At 37.6% G+C, this 20,050-nt stretch overlaps 2 protein-coding genes across 3 annotated transcripts; both read left to right on the plus strand.

Annotated features, from left to right (window-relative positions):
• Positions 1-1,440: 1,440 nt before the first annotated feature.
• On the plus strand, positions 1,441-3,609 carry LOC147281866 (protein NUCLEAR FUSION DEFECTIVE 4-like). The gene has a single exon (XM_086248892.1). It carries the CDS (start codon positions 1,705-1,707, stop codon positions 3,571-3,573), a length of 1,869 nt encoding a protein of 622 aa, XP_086105018.1. The 5' UTR covers positions 1,441-1,704; the 3' UTR covers positions 3,574-3,609.
• Positions 3,610-15,176: 11,567 nt separating this feature from the next.
• On the plus strand, positions 15,177-19,859 carry LOC147281867 (serine/threonine protein phosphatase 2A 57 kDa regulatory subunit B' beta isoform-like). 2 transcript variants are annotated; one of them, XM_086246844.1, is made up of 3 exons: positions 15,177-15,374; positions 15,483-16,813; positions 19,176-19,859. In XM_086246844.1, exons 2-3 carry the CDS (start codon positions 15,644-15,646, stop codon positions 19,497-19,499), a joined length of 1,494 nt encoding a protein of 497 aa, XP_086102970.1. In that variant the 5' UTR covers positions 15,177-15,374; positions 15,483-15,643; the 3' UTR covers positions 19,500-19,859. The 2 variants fall into 2 exon arrangements, with proteins under 2 accessions (XP_086102970.1, XP_086102969.1); XM_086246843.1 differs by having other exon boundaries at positions 15,177-16,813.
• Positions 19,860-20,050: the final 191 nt, after the last annotated feature.

Consider the following 20,050-nt stretch of genomic DNA (forward strand, 5'->3'; position numbering starts at 1 on the left):
ACCAATCATTCATTCATTGTGTGGACCAATGTAATGGTATGGTCAAATTATACCAATTCAAAATTTGCATTAAATTTTGATCACAAAATAGTCACGGATCTTTGCTTGTCCGGCCATTTGAATACATGGATGGTGCAAGCCAAAGCTACATTATTGGTTAAGAGAGAGAAGAGCCAATTTTGGTTCCTCGTTAACCCACGCCACAAGATCATTACATGAGAGAGCAAACTTAGCAATCGCATCTGCAACTCGGTTGCAACAATGGAACAATGGCTCTATACAAAATATGTGTGCGAATAGGTTTTTTTTTATATAAAATATTTGACATAGTAGTCTGTAATATATAAGTTAGGTGATTCATTACTAGTATTTTTTGGATAAAACCTCATATTTAAATAAATTTATTAAACTTAGTATGAGATACTGTATTAGACTTATATAGTTAAGTTGATCACAATGTCGGTATTAAATTTAGTAGTAGAGTTGTGCGAATTGGTTGTCTAACATATATTTTCGGATTGTATTGAAAATTGCCGCCTCTAATCCAATATCTCATGTCCCTTATCGAAATTATCTCGCAAAAGACTAACTTGGTTACGTAGGCATGAAATATAGACAGATCATATACACACTATGGTTACGATGTCATTCTCCTCAGGACAGGTGTTCCTTTGAATACCAATGAGGTCATAGTTGAAGCAATCAATTGCTTCCTTCCCCATCAGCATCACAATCCACAAGTGTCCATAACAGTAATAGGCCTTCAATCTCAATCTGTGAGGTCGATCAATGTGTTTTCAAGGTACTAGCTACTTCTGGACCACAAATGATAAAACACATTTCGAAACTAATTAATGGGTACGTATTATGAATTAGTTGGGTAGCTTTCATTTCAATTTCTAAATGGAGGTGGGATGGCTTTGCTTGAACTGACCTTCTAAGTGCATCACATGGAAATGAATCCTAACTACAATTCAAGAGTAACGGAATGGTAAACCCGTGAACATTCAGGAGTGAAAATCGTTTACATTACAAGGGGTGTCTGTATCGTAGAAAATAAGCCAACATTATCGATCATTACCAACTTTTTTGTGATGAACTTGTGATTAATTATGGCAAAAATGTGTATGCTGACTTGCTGACCTGTTCATGCTTATATATATTTGATGATTGTGCAATTGAATAATCATGGAAAATGAGGAAATTTCAACAAGATGCTCATGTTTTTAAGAGATATTTTTGGGGTCTGGAGCAGAAAATCCAGAAGGGACAAAGGAGCATGGATATTGATTGATAGATTGTCAGCAATTCCACATTGACTGCAGTAAAACCAATATAATTATGGGTCTTTCATAGTACTGTTGTTGTATAGTATATGCACATCATATATGGCCCCTGTATACGTATATATATATATATATTTGTGTAAGTATGAATGCAAAGAAGTATTTTTCTAATTGCACATGTTCCAAAAGTTGGGGAGAGAGAGAGAGATTGAATCCATACTCATCTTCGGTTCCCACCTTATCTTTTTACACTCCACAGAGAACTTTTCGTCTATTTCTTGAAGACTTCAAGTTAAATAGCAAGTCGATGTGGAAATCCTTAATCTTCTTCAGCCAAATCTCTATTATATACACATACTTGCATGTAGAGCTCAACCCCTAAAGACCCTTTACTCTGTTTCACATAAAGAAAATTAAAATGGTGATGGCAGAGTTCAGTTCAGGGGGTTTTGGGTACAAGGAGATGAGGAGCTTTGGCTTCCAAGTACTCCATGGCCGGTGGTTCATGGTGTTTGCTTCAATGCTAATCCTATCCGTCGCTGGAGCAACATACATGTTTGGCCTCTACTCCTCAGACATCAAAACCTCACTAGGCTATGACCAAACAACCCTCAATCTCCTCAGCTTCTTCAAGGACTTGGGGGGCAATGTTGGCATCATTGCAGGGCTCATAAACGAGGTCACAGCTCCATGGGTGATCCTCTTAATTGGTGCAGGCATGAACTTTTTTGGCTACTTCATGATTTGGCTTGCAGTCACCGGCCGAACCTCCAAACCCCATGTGTGGCAGATGTGTTTGTACATTTGCATAGGTGCAAATTCTCAGACATTTTCAAACACTGGGGCTGTAGTGAGTTCTGTAAAGAATTTCCCGGAAAGTAGAGGCAGTGTTTTGGGCCTCTTGAAGGGACTTGTTGGCTTGAGCGGTGCAATCATCACACAGCTCTACCATGCTTTCTATGGAGATGAATCAAAGTCTCTTATTTTGCTAATTGGGTGGCTTCCAGCTGCTGTTTCATTGCTGTTTCTTCCCATAATTCGATTGATAAAGATCGTGAGACTGCCGAATGAGCTCAGGGTTTTCTACCATCTTCTCTACATTACTCTTGGCCTGGCTGGGTTTCTCATGGCTTTGATTATCATGCAGCATAAGCTGACATTTACAAGAATTGGGTACATTGGAAGTGGTTCAGTTGTGCTTTTGTTGCTGTTTCTTCCTCTCGCGGTTGTTATAATCGAAGAGTTTAAGCTCTGGAAGAGCAAAATCAGAGTGGTGAATGATCAATCTCAGCTCAAAGTAGTAGCTGAGAATCCAGCTCCTGTTGAAGTACCCCTGCAGCCACTTTCTGCTGCTCCACGAAGCCAGCAGAAGCCCAATTCTTGCTTGCAAAACGTTTTCAGCCCGCCGGATAGAGGCGAGGACTACACCATATTGCAAGCAGTTTTTAGCACTGACATGCTCATCTTGTTCATTGCTACAATTTGTGGTGTTGGTGGGACTTTAACTGCGATCGACAACTTGGGTCAGATTGGGAACTCATTAGGCTACCCAACTCATAGCATAAGCACTTTCATATCACTGGTGAGCATATGGAACTACCTTGGAAGAGTTACCTCTGGCTTCTCTTCAGAAGTGCTTTTGAAAAAGTACAAGTTCCCTCGTCCCCTTATGCTCACTCTTGTGCTTCTTTTATCATGTGTTGGCCATCTTCTGATAGCCTTTGGCATCCCCAATTCCCTTTACTTTGCTTCTGTGATTATTGGGTTCTGTTTTGGAGCACAATGGCCATTGATCTTTGCCATCATATCCGAACTCTTCGGCCTCAAATACTATGCCACTTTGATCAGCTTTGGTGGTGCTGCTAGCCCACTTGGGGCTTACGTTCTGAATGTCAAAGTGGCTGGTAATCTGTATGATGCAGAGGCCTTGAAGCAAATGAAAGCTTTGGGTCGCACTAGGAAAGCAGGGGAGGACTTGACTTGTACAGGAGTGCATTGTTACAGATTGGCCTTCATTATAATTGCTGCAGTGGCATTATTTGGGAGCCTTGTTTCATCTATTTTGGTGATTAGGACAAGGAAATTCTATAAAGGTGATATTTACAAGAAATTCAGAGAGGCAGCTGAGGCAGCTGAATCTGATGTAGCTGCTGGAAATGGTATGGTAGCTTTGAGAGAAATAGAGTCCAAAGCCACTGTTGCTGCTGATACTTCAACCTCCTCAGCAGCACCACAAGGGTCAGAGACCAACTTGGGTTCAAAAAATAGGTTAGGGGAAAGCAAATGAGGCAGCTAATTAATTGCCCTGTGAGTGAATGATTGTTACCTTTTTTTTTTTGGCCAAGAATGATTGTTACCTTGATTATTCAAAATGCACCAAAATGATGGTATTCTTGTAATTTTCTATGGAAACCATTTACAAGTAAAGGAAAAATCTTGATTATTCTGTATTGTTTAAGCTTTTTATTAATCAAACCTCAACAAGAAAAATAGAACAAGAAGAAGAGGGGGCATAGACCTTAACCTCAAAAAAGCAGAATACAAAGCTACATATTTTGGGAGTCGAAATGCCCAAGGAATATGAAGCCTCATTTGGGATGCCTGCTGTACAGTTGTTTGTTATGCCAGTTGTGCTTTTATTACTTGTTGTTTTATTGCTGTACAGTTGTTTGTTATGCCTGTGGGTTTAAAAACAGGACTTGGATCCTCTACCAGTCTGTTTGGTACAAGACTGGTACCAGACTTCTAATCTAAGCCCTTCAATTTGTTTTAATGGTTGAGATCTTCCCACATCTTAATTTTTATATTTTCATCCAAATAATATTAAAACATTAGGAAAAAAAAAAAAAAAACTCATTAGTCCACTGCCCAGTGCATACCCCACCCCCGCCTCACGCCTTCTTCCTCCCAATCACCCTCCCCATCTCCTCCCCTTTCTTTCTCTCTACACTCTCTCTTCCCTCCACGATCTTAGGTGCTGGATAATTTTCTAGCCCAAGTTTGCCCCAATTTGGGTATCTTTTCTGCTTCAGCCAAAACTTTTCTCATCTTCAAAATGGGTATTGTTTGTGGATAAATCCACATGGATTCAATGGCCAATCACAGACCAACACGTGGCACACCAAGTCCCATTTTTGCTCAGACTCTTTGATGGTCAACTTGGTCAGACCCAGCCATCTATGTCATCATCTCAGCTTAGCAACGCCAACAGCATGTACATATGAGATCGGCTCTTACCTCCGGGTTACCCATATCCGATCCGAACCGACATTGGGATCCACCAGGAATTCGAGAGATCATCTTTTTCGGCACCATCAGTTCGGCTCGAATCTGGAGATCATTTTTCTCCAGTCACACCTCAACCATTGGTTCGGCTCGGCCCGGCCCAATGACCGATCACGATCAGACGTGTTTCGACAATCTTGTCACCACCTGATCATCTCAACCATTGGTTCGGCTCGGCCCGGACCAATGACCGATCACGATCAGACGTGTTTCGACAATCTTGTCACCGTCTGATCATCTCAACCATTGGTTCGGCTTGGCCCGGACCAATGACCGATCACGATCAGACGTGCTTCGACAATCTTGTCACCACCTGATCATCTCAACCATTGGTTCGGCTCGGCCCGGCCCAATGACCGATCACGATCAGACGAAGATCTCCACGTCACCACATCAACTCAGTCCATTCCATTCTCAGTTCGGATCGGCTCGGCTTTGGTGATCATCATCTCAAATCCTAGTTGCGGCCGGATTTCACTTGAGGGGATCACTGCACTACCTACCTGATCGGCTTGGCCGACTTGTCTAAATCCGATCCGATCACACATGGGTTTCACGTCTACATGTGAGGACATGTGTTCGGATCGGCTCGGCCTCCCACCGCCATCCTAAAGAAGATCACGTTGGGACGAACCGCCATACTCAAGTGCACCTGACGTGACTCTCTGACAGATAAGACATTCCAGCTCACAGCCATGACTATTGGGGCATTCCACCTGATCTTCCATCCTTGCATTCAATGCAGCATTAAATGCAAAGGAGGTGAGTAGCTGTGCATGCTACTAGCTATGACCGAACGCGTGGATCTCTCTCAGCCACTCAATCACATGCAGGTAACTTACTCTCCACACCTTCCCTTATCTATATAAACCAACTTATATGCACAAAGCCAGGATCCCATCCATCCAGCCATCACAAAGCAAACACTTGCACAAACTTTGGCTTACCAAAATCACACTTGGACTTGCTGAGAATAAACCCAGAACATTTGCCTTGTTCTTCCCATTCTCCCAAGTTCATCACATGTTCTTCCTCACTTCCATTCAAACACCATCAAACACACATCACTGACTTCATCATCGGAGCGTGTTTGGCTGGTACCACACCGGTCCATCTCCTTTGATCTTGTGTTTGTCTACAGGAAGATCACATCATCATCATCCAGCAGGACTTCGGATCAGCCAGGTCACTACCCCTAAGTTGTTGTAACTTTCTTACGGAAATTTGCATCAACAGGTATATCTCAACTTGTGTTGAAAGTGGGGGTTACAAAGGAATAATTTCCATTAATTTGGAGAGAAATAGATGAGGCTTACAAGAGGAAGAAGAAGATGGAGTTGTGTTCTGGTGGAGAAAAGGACAACCTGCGAGAGAGGAAGGGCTGGAAAATTATCCAGCACCTAAGACCGTGGAGGGAAGAGAGAGTGTAGAGAGAAAGAAAGGGGAGGAGATGGGGAGGGTGATTCTCCGTGAGCTTCGAGGAAGGAAGTGGAGAAATGGCAAGTGTTGGCAACAATTGTTTGAGTTCAGTCTTCATAGCTCCTCTTGAAAACGATGTGCTTTTGAAGAAGATAAAGAAATCTGCTTGCAATTGTCTACTGGTGCCCAATAACTCCTTCAAATTGAACAGAGTTTATTGTGGGTTGCTTGAGAGTGGAATTGAAAAGAACCCCACAAGCAACAGAGCCTCCAATTCCAAGAATGCAATGGAGGAGTACAATACAGCTATGAAGAAGATGATGAGGAACCCCTATGAGTATCACCATGATCTGGGTCAGTCTCTTCCCCATCTTATAGTAGCCATTTTAGGGTGATTGGGAGGAAGAAGGCGTAGGCGGGGGTGGGGTATGCACTGGGCAGTGGACTAATGAGTTTTTTTTTTTTTTTTTGCCTAATGTTTTAATATTATTTGGATGAAAATATAAAAATTAAGATGTGGGAAGATCTCAACCATTAAAACAAATTGAAAGGCTTAGATTAGAAGTCTGGTACCAGTCTGGTACCAAACAGTCTGGCAGAGGATCCAAGTCCTTAAAAACATGTCACTCAAAAGCAAAAACCTCCTCTCTCCTATTTGGATAACTTTTTCAGTTTTTTCCCAAAAACCTTTCAAAAGCTACACCACCCACAACAGATTGCAAAGTTTAAATGGTTGACCAAGGCCCTGACCCGTCTGTATATAGCATACTTGCTTATGTTCCTTTCCTAGCTCCTTGGTCTCTTGTGGAACCAAACCCATTGAGGAGGGTATGAACTATGAAACCTTTATCTAGAAGAATAGATTGCCTAAATCCTAAGTTGGGCTGGACCAGATTGCCTCACTTTTTCCAGTTGGCAATATCACTGAAATTTTTTTATTTTCTGGCTCATCAAAATCCCAGCTACCATTCATTTTGTGGCAGCAGTACTAGTCTCTCTGCACAGCTCTTGGGTCGTTGGCCATAACTTGACCGTCAAATATGTGCATATTGTTGAGAGTAATGTGGAGCAATGTCCCACATCGGAAAACTAAGGCTTAGCATATGTGTTTATAAGTCTTGGGCCTCTCCACCCATTGCCAATTGGTTTTGGGTTGGATGCTCTAATTCTATCATGGTATCAGAGCTTGGTTATCCGCGTGTAAGGCCAAACGGCCATACGTGCTCCCACGTCACCCAATATAATTTGTTCACGTGTAAGGCTCAAAATATCGCCACACGTGCGGGGGCGTGTTGAGAGTAATGTGGAGCAATGTCCCACATCGGAAAACTAGAGCTTAGCATATGTGCTTATAAGTCTTGGGCCTCTCCACCCATTGCCAATTGGTTTTGGGTTGGACGCTCTAATTCTATCACTTTGGTGGTCTCTCTCTCTCTCTCTCTCCCATCTTCTTCTCTTATGGAACCATCGTTGTCCGGCAAGTAAGGCGGACGAGACCACATCTATGTCTCTCTCTCTGATCTCTGTCTTTGCTCTCTCTCTCATCGTCTACGATCTCTCTTTCTCTCTTTTCTATTCACCCATCATCGAAGCCTTAAAGGAGGCCAGCGACCTCCAGATCAGATTATATAAAGAACAGTAAAAAACAACTCATTAAACAAGTTAACTTTCTTGTCATGATTGCATGATGTGGCAATTATGAAGACCAAAAGATTATATGACCATAACATGCACATGATAACACAATGACTCATTCGCTTCTTGGTTACTAACTTACTAAGCTTGGGGGGTTTCCCTGCATTTCTCGACATGCAAATGGGGTTGCACACCGTTTAACATGTTTTGCTGTTTGTGTTTCAAATAAATGTCTTTGGCATCGGAGCCTCCTCATTTTATTCAGCTTTGCTTGAAAACTCAATTCGTATTAATGTTTCTTTAGTTTCTAATACATATTCCGCTTCATTTCCAACAAAAAAAAAAAAAATCTAACTCATCATTAACTATGAATTAGAGGGTGTTAATTAATGACTCTTTAAGAATTCTATATGGTCATTTAACTCGTACATAATCATTCACCAAGCTCTAAACTATATTATCTCAAATGAAATACGTGAATGATACATTGACTTGAGCATCAGAGTGTTATTGACTGACACTATATTGGTATCATTAAAAATACTTTTTTATTTTGCAGGGTTTCCCAACTTTCATGCTTTCCTCTGTTACAAATTTTGGGGTCAATAATTATATATTATGTAAAGTTATAGTCATATCGGTTTAGAAAAGCAGAAGACGAGTGAAATATTGCAGCTTTTGGGGGTGAGCTTCCAAATAGTTGGGAAGAAAATTGATATGAGCTACTTGGATGATGATTGATGAAGAAGCACAGAAAAAAAGAAGAAGATGATGATGATGATTGAATCATTGATGAGTTCCCATAAGAATTGTTCATAAAGACGCAAGGTAGCTAGGCCTTAAGTGTGGGGATAATCCTCACATGACAGCAATGTGATTGTGAATTTGTGAGTTGTATTCTTGTCTTATATTATTGGTTTTGTGGGGGCAGCCCAAAATGAGATTGATGATTGACTTAAACAGTGGGCAATGGGCACAAAGTTCGCACCAAAACCCAGGAATAAAAGCAACCACCTACTGAATAGTGAACACTCATGTCTCCAAAGCATATCTAATTGCGAAAGCTCTTTTGTTCCATTCCACCAAAATACAAATAACTTTTGCCAAAACGTCAAAGTGCACGATTGCTCTTACATTGTCCTCTTCTGCGCTTTTTTAGAGTAATGTGGAGCAATGTCCCACATCGGAAAACTAGAGCTTAGCATATGTGCTTATAAGTCTTGGGCCTCTCCACCCATTGCCAATTGATTTTGGGTTGGACGCTCTAATTCTATCATGGTATCAGAGCTTGGTTATCCGCGTGTAAGGCCCAACGGCCACACGTGCTCCCACGTCACCCAATACAATTTGTTCACGTGTAAGGCTCAAAATATCGCCACACGTGCGGGGGCGTGTTGAGAGTAATGTGGAGCAATGTCCCACATCGGAAAACTAAGGCTTAGCATATGTGTTTATAAGTCTTGGGCCTCTCCACCCATTGCCAATTGGTTTTGGGTTGGATGCTCTAATTCTATCACAAAGAAGGAGAAGAAGATGGATAGAGATAACCACCAGTTTTTAAAAAAGAAGAGTTTTAAACTAAGTGGACTTTGTTAGAATTTGGGTAAAGTAGGTGGGTTTAATTATCATTAATAGTCCAAAATGGACTTTATTATAATTATCTTAATATTTTACATATTTATTTATAAAATCACTAGAATTTATGTATTCGTATCAACTGTTACACTATTCTAACTCATGTACCATGTATCCATACTATAGATATCTGATACTAAATTGAACAAATAGAAGAAGAAATCATGTTCATGCCTCAACCTTCTTCCAAACGAATTGACCATACATAAAAGCAGTAGTGGTGTTCAATGCAATTTTATTGAATGAAATTAAACTAATGGATTAAAATCCACTTGTAGTGGTGTAGTTTAGTTCATTGCAATTGCATCAGAAAAAGGTCTCACATGTCACATGGGTTTGAAAAAGAGAGAGAACCAGAAAAGAAAAAACCAATGAGCGAGTGACACCTATCACTGGTAGTTTATATATATATATTTTTAAAATGTATTATAATTTTTGTTAGCTTCCTTTGGCTATCTGTTTTCTGATTTGTAATAAATGTATCAAACTACTACATTAAATTAAAAAAACTCACAATATAAAATTAATTAATTTTTTTTAATATACAGGTTTTTTTTTTTAGAATATCTAAATATAAAAGTTGGGCATGGAATTCAAATTTTTTAAAAGTATATCCAAAATTGTTCTCTTTTTAAAGATCTTTTTTAGACAATTTCAATAGTATAATTTTTAACATAATTATATTTATCCATTTTATTTTATTTGAATACTTAAAACAACATTTAAAAAGATATAATTATTGATCTGAAGCTATTGAACTATACCATTGCAAGTAAAACCGCAATTCAGTTCAATAAGGAGGGTGTACTCAATCCAGATTTTTAAAGACTTTTTTTAAGTGACAGACTTTCAGAATTATGATAGACTTTCAAAGACTTTTAAAGACTTTTATAGACTTTCATGAAGTTTTATTAAAAAACTTTCATAGACATTGATAGATTTTCAATGACTTTTTGATACAAATATCATTGTGAAATATTGTAAGATAATAGCATCCGTATATCATAAAGGGCAATGAAAACGCAATGAAATCAAACAGAAGGGTAATGAAAAAGTAGTGAAATCAAACAAAAAATGATAATTAAGCTGATGAAAGAATAATCTCCAAGAAATCAAGATTATTAAGAAACCTATTAATATATTGAATGATCTAAAACTGGTCTTCAATATTTGTCAAAACTTACTATTCAATGTTACATGGATAATGTTAAATTCAGATAACGTTGACGAAAACGAGCTTCCAAGTGTGAAGACAATTAAATTATAAAATAAAATAATACATAATGAGAAATGCATATAAGTTTTAAAATTTGAAAGAAATAATGTTGTATTACTACTTAATATATAAGTCAAAAATTTAAATAATGTTGAACTAATCTCTTTATTATTGTATCTAACAGATAAATCTAACTCAAGTCATCCTTGAAACTCTCAACGTAAACATACAAAAAATAAAAGGGTGGAACAATATATTATAATTGACATGTTGTAAACCCATAAAACTAACTTCTGGAGCACTGAAGTCTGGAGTTAGAACCGTATATGACAGGTCTATTTATATGTAATGACATAGTGATGGGACAATATAAGGAATAGGTGTATCAATGTTGGAAGAGACATACATGTGCACATGCAATGCTAAAGGAGGCGGAGAGAGAAAAGGGGAAGCCTTTTCTCAAAAGTCTTTCAAAGTCTTGAGGGAAAATGGAAGAGAAATAAGAAGATTTTGTATGTATACTTTAATGCCAAAAGTCTTTCAAAGTCTATGGATTAGGGAAATCTGTGAAAGTCATTGACATTTTGAGTACCGTATGACTTTCATAGACTTTTAAAAAGTCTTGATTGAGTACCCCCTGACATTCATAGACTTTTTAAAAGTATATAAAAGTCTTGATTGAGTACCTTCTGACTTTTTAATTTAACAAAAGTCTTTAAAAGTCTTGATTGAGTACACCCCCCTAAATGTCTATAGTTCAAAAGTTTGAACAATTGAACAACCATTGAATTTTCTAAGGTTGTCATGCTAATTAATATAAATAATGTTATGGGCTGGGTTTTTTTGGGTCATAATAGACAAGAACATGTTTTGATTGATGGATGCCAAACTTTGGGAAGAGCATTATTGGATATATCATTGGCCAAGGGCCCAAGGCAAACAAAAATGGTGATCAAGTCACTAGCCTAAAGATTTTGCTCTTTCCCTAGTAGAGAATTATTCGTCCTAGTCAGATTGTGTAGTGCAACGATGTCGGCCCAATCAATTTTACCACAATAGATAGTGACTTCAGGCCTAACTCGGCCCAAACAGAGCCTCCACAATGGGTTATTTCAATGCTTATGGTAACTACGTTACGACGTAGTCTTACCCAGAAACATATATACAATACAGAATACATAACCCATTAACCCATTTTAAGAGTTTGTCTTCATTGCCAACCAAAAATACATGCACAACAAAAACACTATTTTTTCTTTTTAAACTTCATAATCTAAGACAACATTCTCTTATGAGACACTCTAATATATTGGTAAGGTTGTCAATCTAAGCTATTAAAGTAGATTTTTATTTATGTGTTATATCAGATAACATGTAAGTATCTATTGAAGAGTATTGTTATATGTACCAATTATGTAAATCAAATTTTACTCGTCAAATAGTGTGGTAGTATTTTATTTATTCAAATTTAATCACATTCTGATTTTTTTTTTCTTCTAACAATTAAGATACTGACATATGTACTAATACAGAGAGATTTAATACACAAATTTAGTGTCTCTAACAACATTATTGTTGTTGAAAGAACAAGACCTACATAACTTGAAAGATCTATTAAAGATCTACCATTTACCAATTTTGCTTAGGACAGTTATTCTACTTGCCCAGCACTTCCACCCAAATAGGTAGCCTATTTGAGTGGGTGCGGAAAAAGCAATGTAAAATGCATGGTATTTGGTTGAATGAAAGCGTTTTTTTCACAGACAAAGCCATATCTGTTTGGTCTCTGTCTCTTATATATATTGCACGCCTGGACTATGTGTTCGATTTCATCTATATACAATTTGTACACATGATGTTGGATTTTCCCTTTTCCTAGATTCTGCTGATCAGGAAGTTGTGGACAGATGAAAAAAGGTTCAAAATCTCTCACCAAAAAAAAAAAGGTTCAAAATCCATGGTTGCAGTGGTTGGGCTTTATTATTGTATTTCCAAATCAAGGAATCTTTATGAAAATGCCTAAAGTATTCAGAGTATCTTCTTAGCTTATTTAGCCTTTAGCTAATCAATTTATTACACTAATCTATATATAGTGGTTCTTCCCAGTTGTTAAGTAGTTCAGTTGAAAGAGCCGTAGAATTATCCATAATGCACATAAATTCGATCTTTCCTTTCCCAACTAAAATATATATATAGTGGTTGTTCTAATCAATTAATTCTTGCACAAAAGTATTTTATTTATATTATATGCAATCTTAATCAATCATGAAGATTGCATTTTTACATTATTTGTGCAATTTTTTTTTAAGAAATATTATTTATTAATTTGACTATGTTGGATGACTGAGTCTCTCTAACTCATTGTCCACGGTACATGATTTGTGTTGCGTTCTCACACAAAAGATGCGAGGCTCGAAAACAACTGTGAGTTTCATATATATTTTTATGATAACCTGACACAATAAACACAAATTTTCTTGTTTTTACACGTGTCAACCATCTTCATAATTATCAAGTTGGAATTTTGTCAGTTTCAAATCTCTATAGATGAAGACTTGATTCTCATCTTGTTATCAAACCAGCGAGATAGTGATAGCAGAGACCTTTGGTTGGGGTTTAACACATTAGATTGCCACCTCAGTGCCACAATACTTTTCTGAACATTGAATCTTATACCATCACCTTATCGGCTCTCATAAATTAATGAATTCAAAGTTGCATCCAATCAATTTTGCACACTTGGCTCCACCTTAGGACTAAAATTCCTTACCATATATTATAAATTTATTGCAACAATATTATTCTATCCCTCTATATGCAATTAATATTATTCAAACTGTCATCTAATCAATAACTCTTGACTGAGTACATAATCCCACACCACAAAGTCTAAGTCATGCATGCATTCAACACAGCATGGAGGTCAATTTGAGTGTAAACCAAAATGGACTCGAGAAGAAATTGGACCATTGATCCACTTATTTTTTACTTAGTAACATATTGGTTTACGATTTTTGTTTTTGTTTTTTATTAGTCTACTAACTTTGTGACATGTTTCATTGTGGTTAAAACCGTCAAATTAGCACAAACAACCGTCTATTTCGTCATATGCCACGCATATAGGACACTGTTGTGTACCAATATGAAACTAAGTGAAGAATAAGTGGACTACAATAGTGTCCCATGTGCGCAATATATAATTAAACTATATGGTTATTCATGCTAATTTGACTACTTAGACCACAATAGGAAACATTACAAAGTTTGTGAACCAATAAGGAACAAAAAATGATTAGTGGACTAATATAAAACTTTCTAAAGAATAAGTGGACTAATAGTGCAATTTCCTCTTTACTCAATTATATCTCTTGTTTTAATTTGTGTCTATGAACTTGATGTTACAATTTGTGTTTATGAACTTGATGTTATGATGTCTAGCTAACAAGTCTTTTGGTTGAATAATTTCAAATTCTTTTAATGCAAAAATTAATTTATTTTCAAATTTGTTAATGTAGACGTGCATGTTGCTTAATTACAACAAGATTTGAACTAGAATTGATGTGATTATTTTCAAAGCTTAATTCATTACGTTGTGTGTATTGAATGGTTAGCCTTTCCCCTCTTGTAACCAAGTCTTAACAAACTAAGGTATAGTATGTATCGATTGTCACTAAAAAACCCATAAGCAAATCAAAATCTAACATTAATTTATAGGTGCAATCCCACATGTTAACATAATAAGGAATAAATGGGAATGAGGGTGAAGGTTTTAATCTAAAGACCTCGTCTCACTAGAGTCCTGATAAATATAACGTTAGACAAACATATATTGAACTTTAAAAACTTAAAATGTTAAGAAATGAAGTAATAATGTATTTTGATTTTTGAGCTAGTTTTTTTTTTCTTCTTAAAATGAATAAAATAATTGTAAAGTGAATCGTAATTTCACTTATACCGTGTTATATAACTTATATGCTTTATTAAATATGAGTCAAAGGCTCATGTTAATCTTCATCTAATTTGTAAATTAACAAAGTTAGTTGAATTAGTTTGCTTACAAAATGTTTCAAGAAACTAATTTATTTACCGATGGATTGGCTTTAGTTCAATCATCAAATGAGTTATTGAAAAAAAAATAAAATTATCAACCAATTTTTTTTTGGCCACTATCAACCGAGTTTTATCAATGAAAAACTGACTTGTGCATTGCAAACCATTCACCATTTTTTTTATGGGGTAAGCACTTGCCAAAACCATTCAGCTAGTTAGACAAATTTAGAATGTACTAAAAATAGAAATTTACTGTTTTCGCATCTCACGATTATCTCATGCAGGCGGGGCCCACTTCCCACCTCTACAAGGCTCCAATCCAACTTCCAAGGAAACAACATGGTGAAATCTCAGATTTTCGTTAGATTTAGATTTAGGCCTTTAGATTATCATCTTACGTGGTCTCGCCACGTGTAAAATAACAAAAACCGTAAAACCAACTAAAATTCAAAAAATAAAACAAAATTGATCAAATTAAAAAAAAATCAAACATATTCCTTAAAAATAAACAAGTGTCAGTGTGTTTTTAACAAAAGAGACCCATTTTCACATTTAGCTGTTTTAAACTTTTTGTTTTTGTTTTTTTGTTTTTTCTCTCTTCCTTAATTATCCGCCCTCCACTTTCACACACACACACACACACGCCCACGCACACACTCTCTCTCTCTCTCTCTCTCTCTCTCTCTCTCTCTCCCTCTCTCACTCTCATCGTGTTGATCGCCGGAAGCATCACCGTCCGATCAAGTCGCCGGCATTCCGGCGATCCGACTCAGATGACTTTCCATTCGGATCCACCAACGACTGACAATCTCATCATCCCTCAGCGATACGAAATTGATCCAGAGACGGTACATTTCTTCTTCGCACCAACACGCCCTTTTTCGATTTCAATTTCAATTTCGTTTTTCAATTTCTGTTGCCGAAATTAGCAATTGAATCAAATAAAACTTACTCAGAAACGTTGATGGAGATTGTGGGGCTCTTATTATTCCATGCACGCTGATCCGTCGTCGTTTTATTAAACATCACCAGCTGCTTTTCAATTTTGATTCCAATCTGATCCCCAATTCTAGGGTTTTGGATTCGGGTGTTGTTGTTGTTGCATTTTTGAGAAATTATGTTCAAGAAAATCATCAAGGGAAACAAGAAACCTTCCAAGTCTGATTCCCATGATCCTTCGTCGTACGGGTACGGTCCGCCCGGGAACCGAAATTCCGGGTCGGTCTCCGCGAATGTGGTCGTGAACCACGCGTCCCGAGCTGGCCCGGCTGCCTCGGGCCCCAATTCGGGTGGGGTTGCCGGGATTGCGGTGCTGCCGCCTTCTGGGACCATCGAGCCCCTCCCGATGTTCCGGGACGTTCCGGTCTCGGAGCGCCAGACCTTGTTTCTTCGGAAATTGCAGGTTTGTTGCTTCCATTTTGATTTCTCGGACACCCTTAAGACCCCTAGAGAGAAGGAGATTAAAAGGCAGACCCTTTTGGATATGGTTGATTATATACAATCTGGGTCCGGGAAGATCACCGAGGCTTGCCAGGAGGAAATGATCAAGATGGTTTCGGTCAATATATTCCGGTGCTTGCCCCCGGCGTCCCATGAAAACACGGGCCAAGAGAATGCTGATCCCGAAGAGGAAGAGCTTTATTTGGAACCATCCTGGCAGCATTTGCAGTTGGTTTATGAGCTGCTTCTTAGATACATTGTGTCATCTGATACTGATACCAAGGTTGCCAAGCGTTACATTGATCACTCATTCGTGTTGAAGCTACTTGATTTGTTTGACTCTGAGGACCCTCGTGAGCGTGAGTACTTGAAGAATATTCTTCATCGCATATATGGGAAATTCATGGTGCACCGCCCCTTCATAAGGAAAGCCATCAATAACATATTCTATCGGTTTATCTACGAGACGGAGAGGCACAGTGGCATCGCCGAGCTTTTAGAGATTCTTGGGAGTATAATTAATGGGTTTGCACTTCCAATGAAAGAGGAGCATAAGTTGTTTCTTGTTCGGGCACTTATACCGCTGCATAAGCCTAAGCCGATTCAGGTGTATCATCAACAGCTGTCCTACTGCATAACTCAGTTTGTTGAAAAGGATTACAAGCTGGCTGATACAGTTATAAGGGGTTTGTTGAAATACTGGCCGGTGACCAACTGCCAGAAGGAAGTTCTTTTCCTTGGAGAACTTGAAGAAGTTCTGGAGGCGACACAAGCTGCAGAATTTCAACGGTGCATGGTTCCTCTTTTCAGACAGATTGCTCGCTGCCTCAATAGCTCTCATTTTCAGGTTTGAGAGGAATATTTTTAAATTTTTTTGGGTTTGCTTAATTAATTTTCCATATTTGGAAACTTTTCACCTGGATGGTTATTTATTTGTCTAGAATTTTTTTTTTCGTTGTTGGTTTTTAAACTTGTTTGTTTAAGGCAAAAGGTTCCCAGTGAATTTTTTCACTGTTTATTTCGTGAATTTAACTTATTCTTATTTTTCTGTTTCTGCTTGGTCAGAAGTTTGCCTTTCCAATTTTTTTATTCAAATATTGTTACTCTGTTCTGCTTTCGTAGTACTTATGATTATTTCACTGGTGTCAACATCTTTAACTGCATCTTCATATGAAGGTTTGCACAAATGGAAACTGCTGCTGTTTTTGAAAGATGCCATATTATGATCTTATTTTTATTTTTTTTGAAGGCATATTATGTTATATTCTCTCATCACTGTCGCTTATGCATAGTGAACATTTATTGTATCCAAATATGCATTTCCACGATCTGCCTAAAACTAGGACGTTTATTGCCATTTCATTGTTTTCCCTCCCCTTCTATTTCTACACAGTGGCTGTGGCCTTAATCAGTTTGTTCTAGTTTGATAAATTTCCTTATTCTAATCCCTCTTTTGTTGCTAATATCATGCTAATGTGAGTAACATTCAGTTATATTAGGGAACAACAAAGTGTGTACTTTGCTTCTTTCTCCCACAAGTGAAATATCTGCATTGATTTATGTATATTTTGTTGCCTTGGCAGCTTTTCCTATTTCTTTTATATTCCCTGTGAATGTTTTTGTAATTTTTCATATTTCCATCTTTAAAGAAAAAAGAGATGTAAATGACCAAACCTTCCAATGTGAGTTGAACAATAATATGCTATTACTGACCTGATATTTCTTTTTGATAAATATTCTCTATACAGTTTCAGAAGTAGATAATTAAAAAAAAAAAAAAAATCAGTAATAGAGGATTTTTGAGGACTGGTTTGTGGGTTGACTTAATAACAGATGCTTATATTTTTTAGGAGTATGGAGAGGGGAAGAGAGAGGAATTGTCATGGTATTATTAGATGTGTTTATAATGGCTGAATTTCTTTGATACGTTAACGTCTTTGACAAATGCATGCATAATATGTTAAAAAATCCTAGTGTTCTTGACATATTGAAATTCTATTGAATAAGTAGATAGGCATATTCAATGTAGGTATCTAGAAGCCATATGATTTAAAGACACTAATGTGGGATGAAATGTGGGATCAAGTTGTAGTCTGAAGGTATCTAGAACTAGAAGCCATATGATTTAAAGAAACTAATGAAACCCTATACGGGAGAAGAACTAGCGAGATACCTAATCACATGAAGAATCACTATAGGATTATGTGAAAGCATTTAGTATCAATGTTTGAAAAAAGTGCATATTGCTAGGTGGGAAAAATACCCAGGAAAGGGAGAATTATTCTAGGAGGCAACTAAAATTTGGCCATCGTGACACTGTTGGGGGGCAGGGGGCATTTTAAGAGTGTTCGCTAACTATCATTTTGGATGAAGCAATGATGGAAGGGACATGGTGGAGGGAAATTTTACTTCAATTTCCCTTTTGTGGTTAAGCTGTTGATCAGTTTATGTGACAGAATTATTCAACCCACATCATCTGAGTTTCAACATATTCATGCAAATGCTTGCTGTGGTTGACATTGTTTTGGTGGTTTCCAACCCCCCTTTTATGCCTCCTACTGACAACATTCATGATTTGTTAAGTGTTTTCTTATAAGGTGTTGGTCCATGCTCCATGCGTTATCTTTTTCAAGAGTTCTGGCACCTGTAGGCTGTAGTTCTAGTAATGTGCTAATGAAACAGCCTGATTGATTAGTATTGTAAGATCGTTAGCAGTAGTTTGAAGTGCTTTCACTCTTACGCTATATGCATTTTTATTTTTTAATCTTCTCACAAATCAGTCAGTTTCCTAATGCTGTCTTGATGATAGTATTGGTATTGTCCAGCAAGATATGGGAAAACTTGTCCACTTTTGTGCATATGGTCATGAATATGCTTATAGGTGTGCTACCATGGATCTTTCTTGATAATGTGCCTATATTCTGATACTCTGTTAAAACAAATTAAGGAGGTAATTGTTTGGAATTTTGTAGTTGGATTCCTGTCACACAGTAGAATGTTGTTTACCTGCAGGGAGTTTCCTGATAAAGAGTGCTTTGTGTTGATTAGGAATTGGTTTTCTTGTCATGAGACTATACTAATCCTTTCCAATATTTTGCATTGATAAAGTGGTCAAGGGATCAGATTCCAAGTCAAACTTCTAAAGTTGCATTTTACTCTTGAGAATAGCATTCCTTGGAAATTTTTGCTTAGTGACATTTGCAATGCAGGTTGCGGAACGAGCACTCTTTTTGTGGAACAATGAGCACATTGTGAGTTTAATTGCTCAGAACCGGCATGTGATTTTACCAATTATTTTTGAGGCATTGGAGAAGAATATCCAAAGTCACTGGAACCAAGCAGTTCATGGGCTGACTGTGAATGTTCGGAAAATGTTTTTAGAAATGGATGCTGATTTGTTTGAAGAGTGCGAGAGGCAGCATGTGGAGAGAGAGGCGAGGGCCAGAGAGGTGGAAGAGCAGCGGGAGTTGACATGGAAAAAACTGGCTGATGCGGCCTCACAGAGAGGGGAAGAGGATATGATTACAGCCTAAAGGGTGAACCAGAGTTCCATGTACCCAACCCACCCACATTGGAAAATGAATGGATGGATGGAAATGATAAGTCTGCTCCTCTCATTTTGAATGGATGGATGGAAGCTGATAAAGTCTGCTCCTCTCATTTAGGTGGTATTCTTTTTTAATATTTTTTTTTCGCCTTTTAATTTTTTGATCCCAATTCCAATCATTGAAGATATCAGGAGAAGCCGTGATAAATGTAATTTAAGATGTATGGAATTTGTTAGCAATCTGCTGCAGATTAAGAATGGTTTGTGAAATATAATTTCAACTTTTCCCCCCATTTTTTGATTCTCCTACAATGAGGTATTGAATCTTTTGCTTTGTACTTTTCCCCCCTTCAGTTTTTAGTCTGTATCTTCCCAACTAGTAAGATAAAGATTTTAAAGCATTTGATCTGAAACATTAGAAAAGGGGATTTGCTATATATGCTGGCCAAAATTGTTGTGAGATTAATTTGTCTAATTTTCTATTTTTGATAGTTGGCTAACTTGTCCTTTGCTTTGGAATTAATATTTGCTCCCGAC

Source organism: Dryas octopetala, chromosome 6 (assembly GCF_963921425.1).
Source record: "Dryas octopetala chromosome 6, drDryOcto1.1, whole genome shotgun sequence".
NCBI lineage: Eukaryota > Viridiplantae > Streptophyta > Magnoliopsida > Rosales > Rosaceae > Dryas > Dryas octopetala.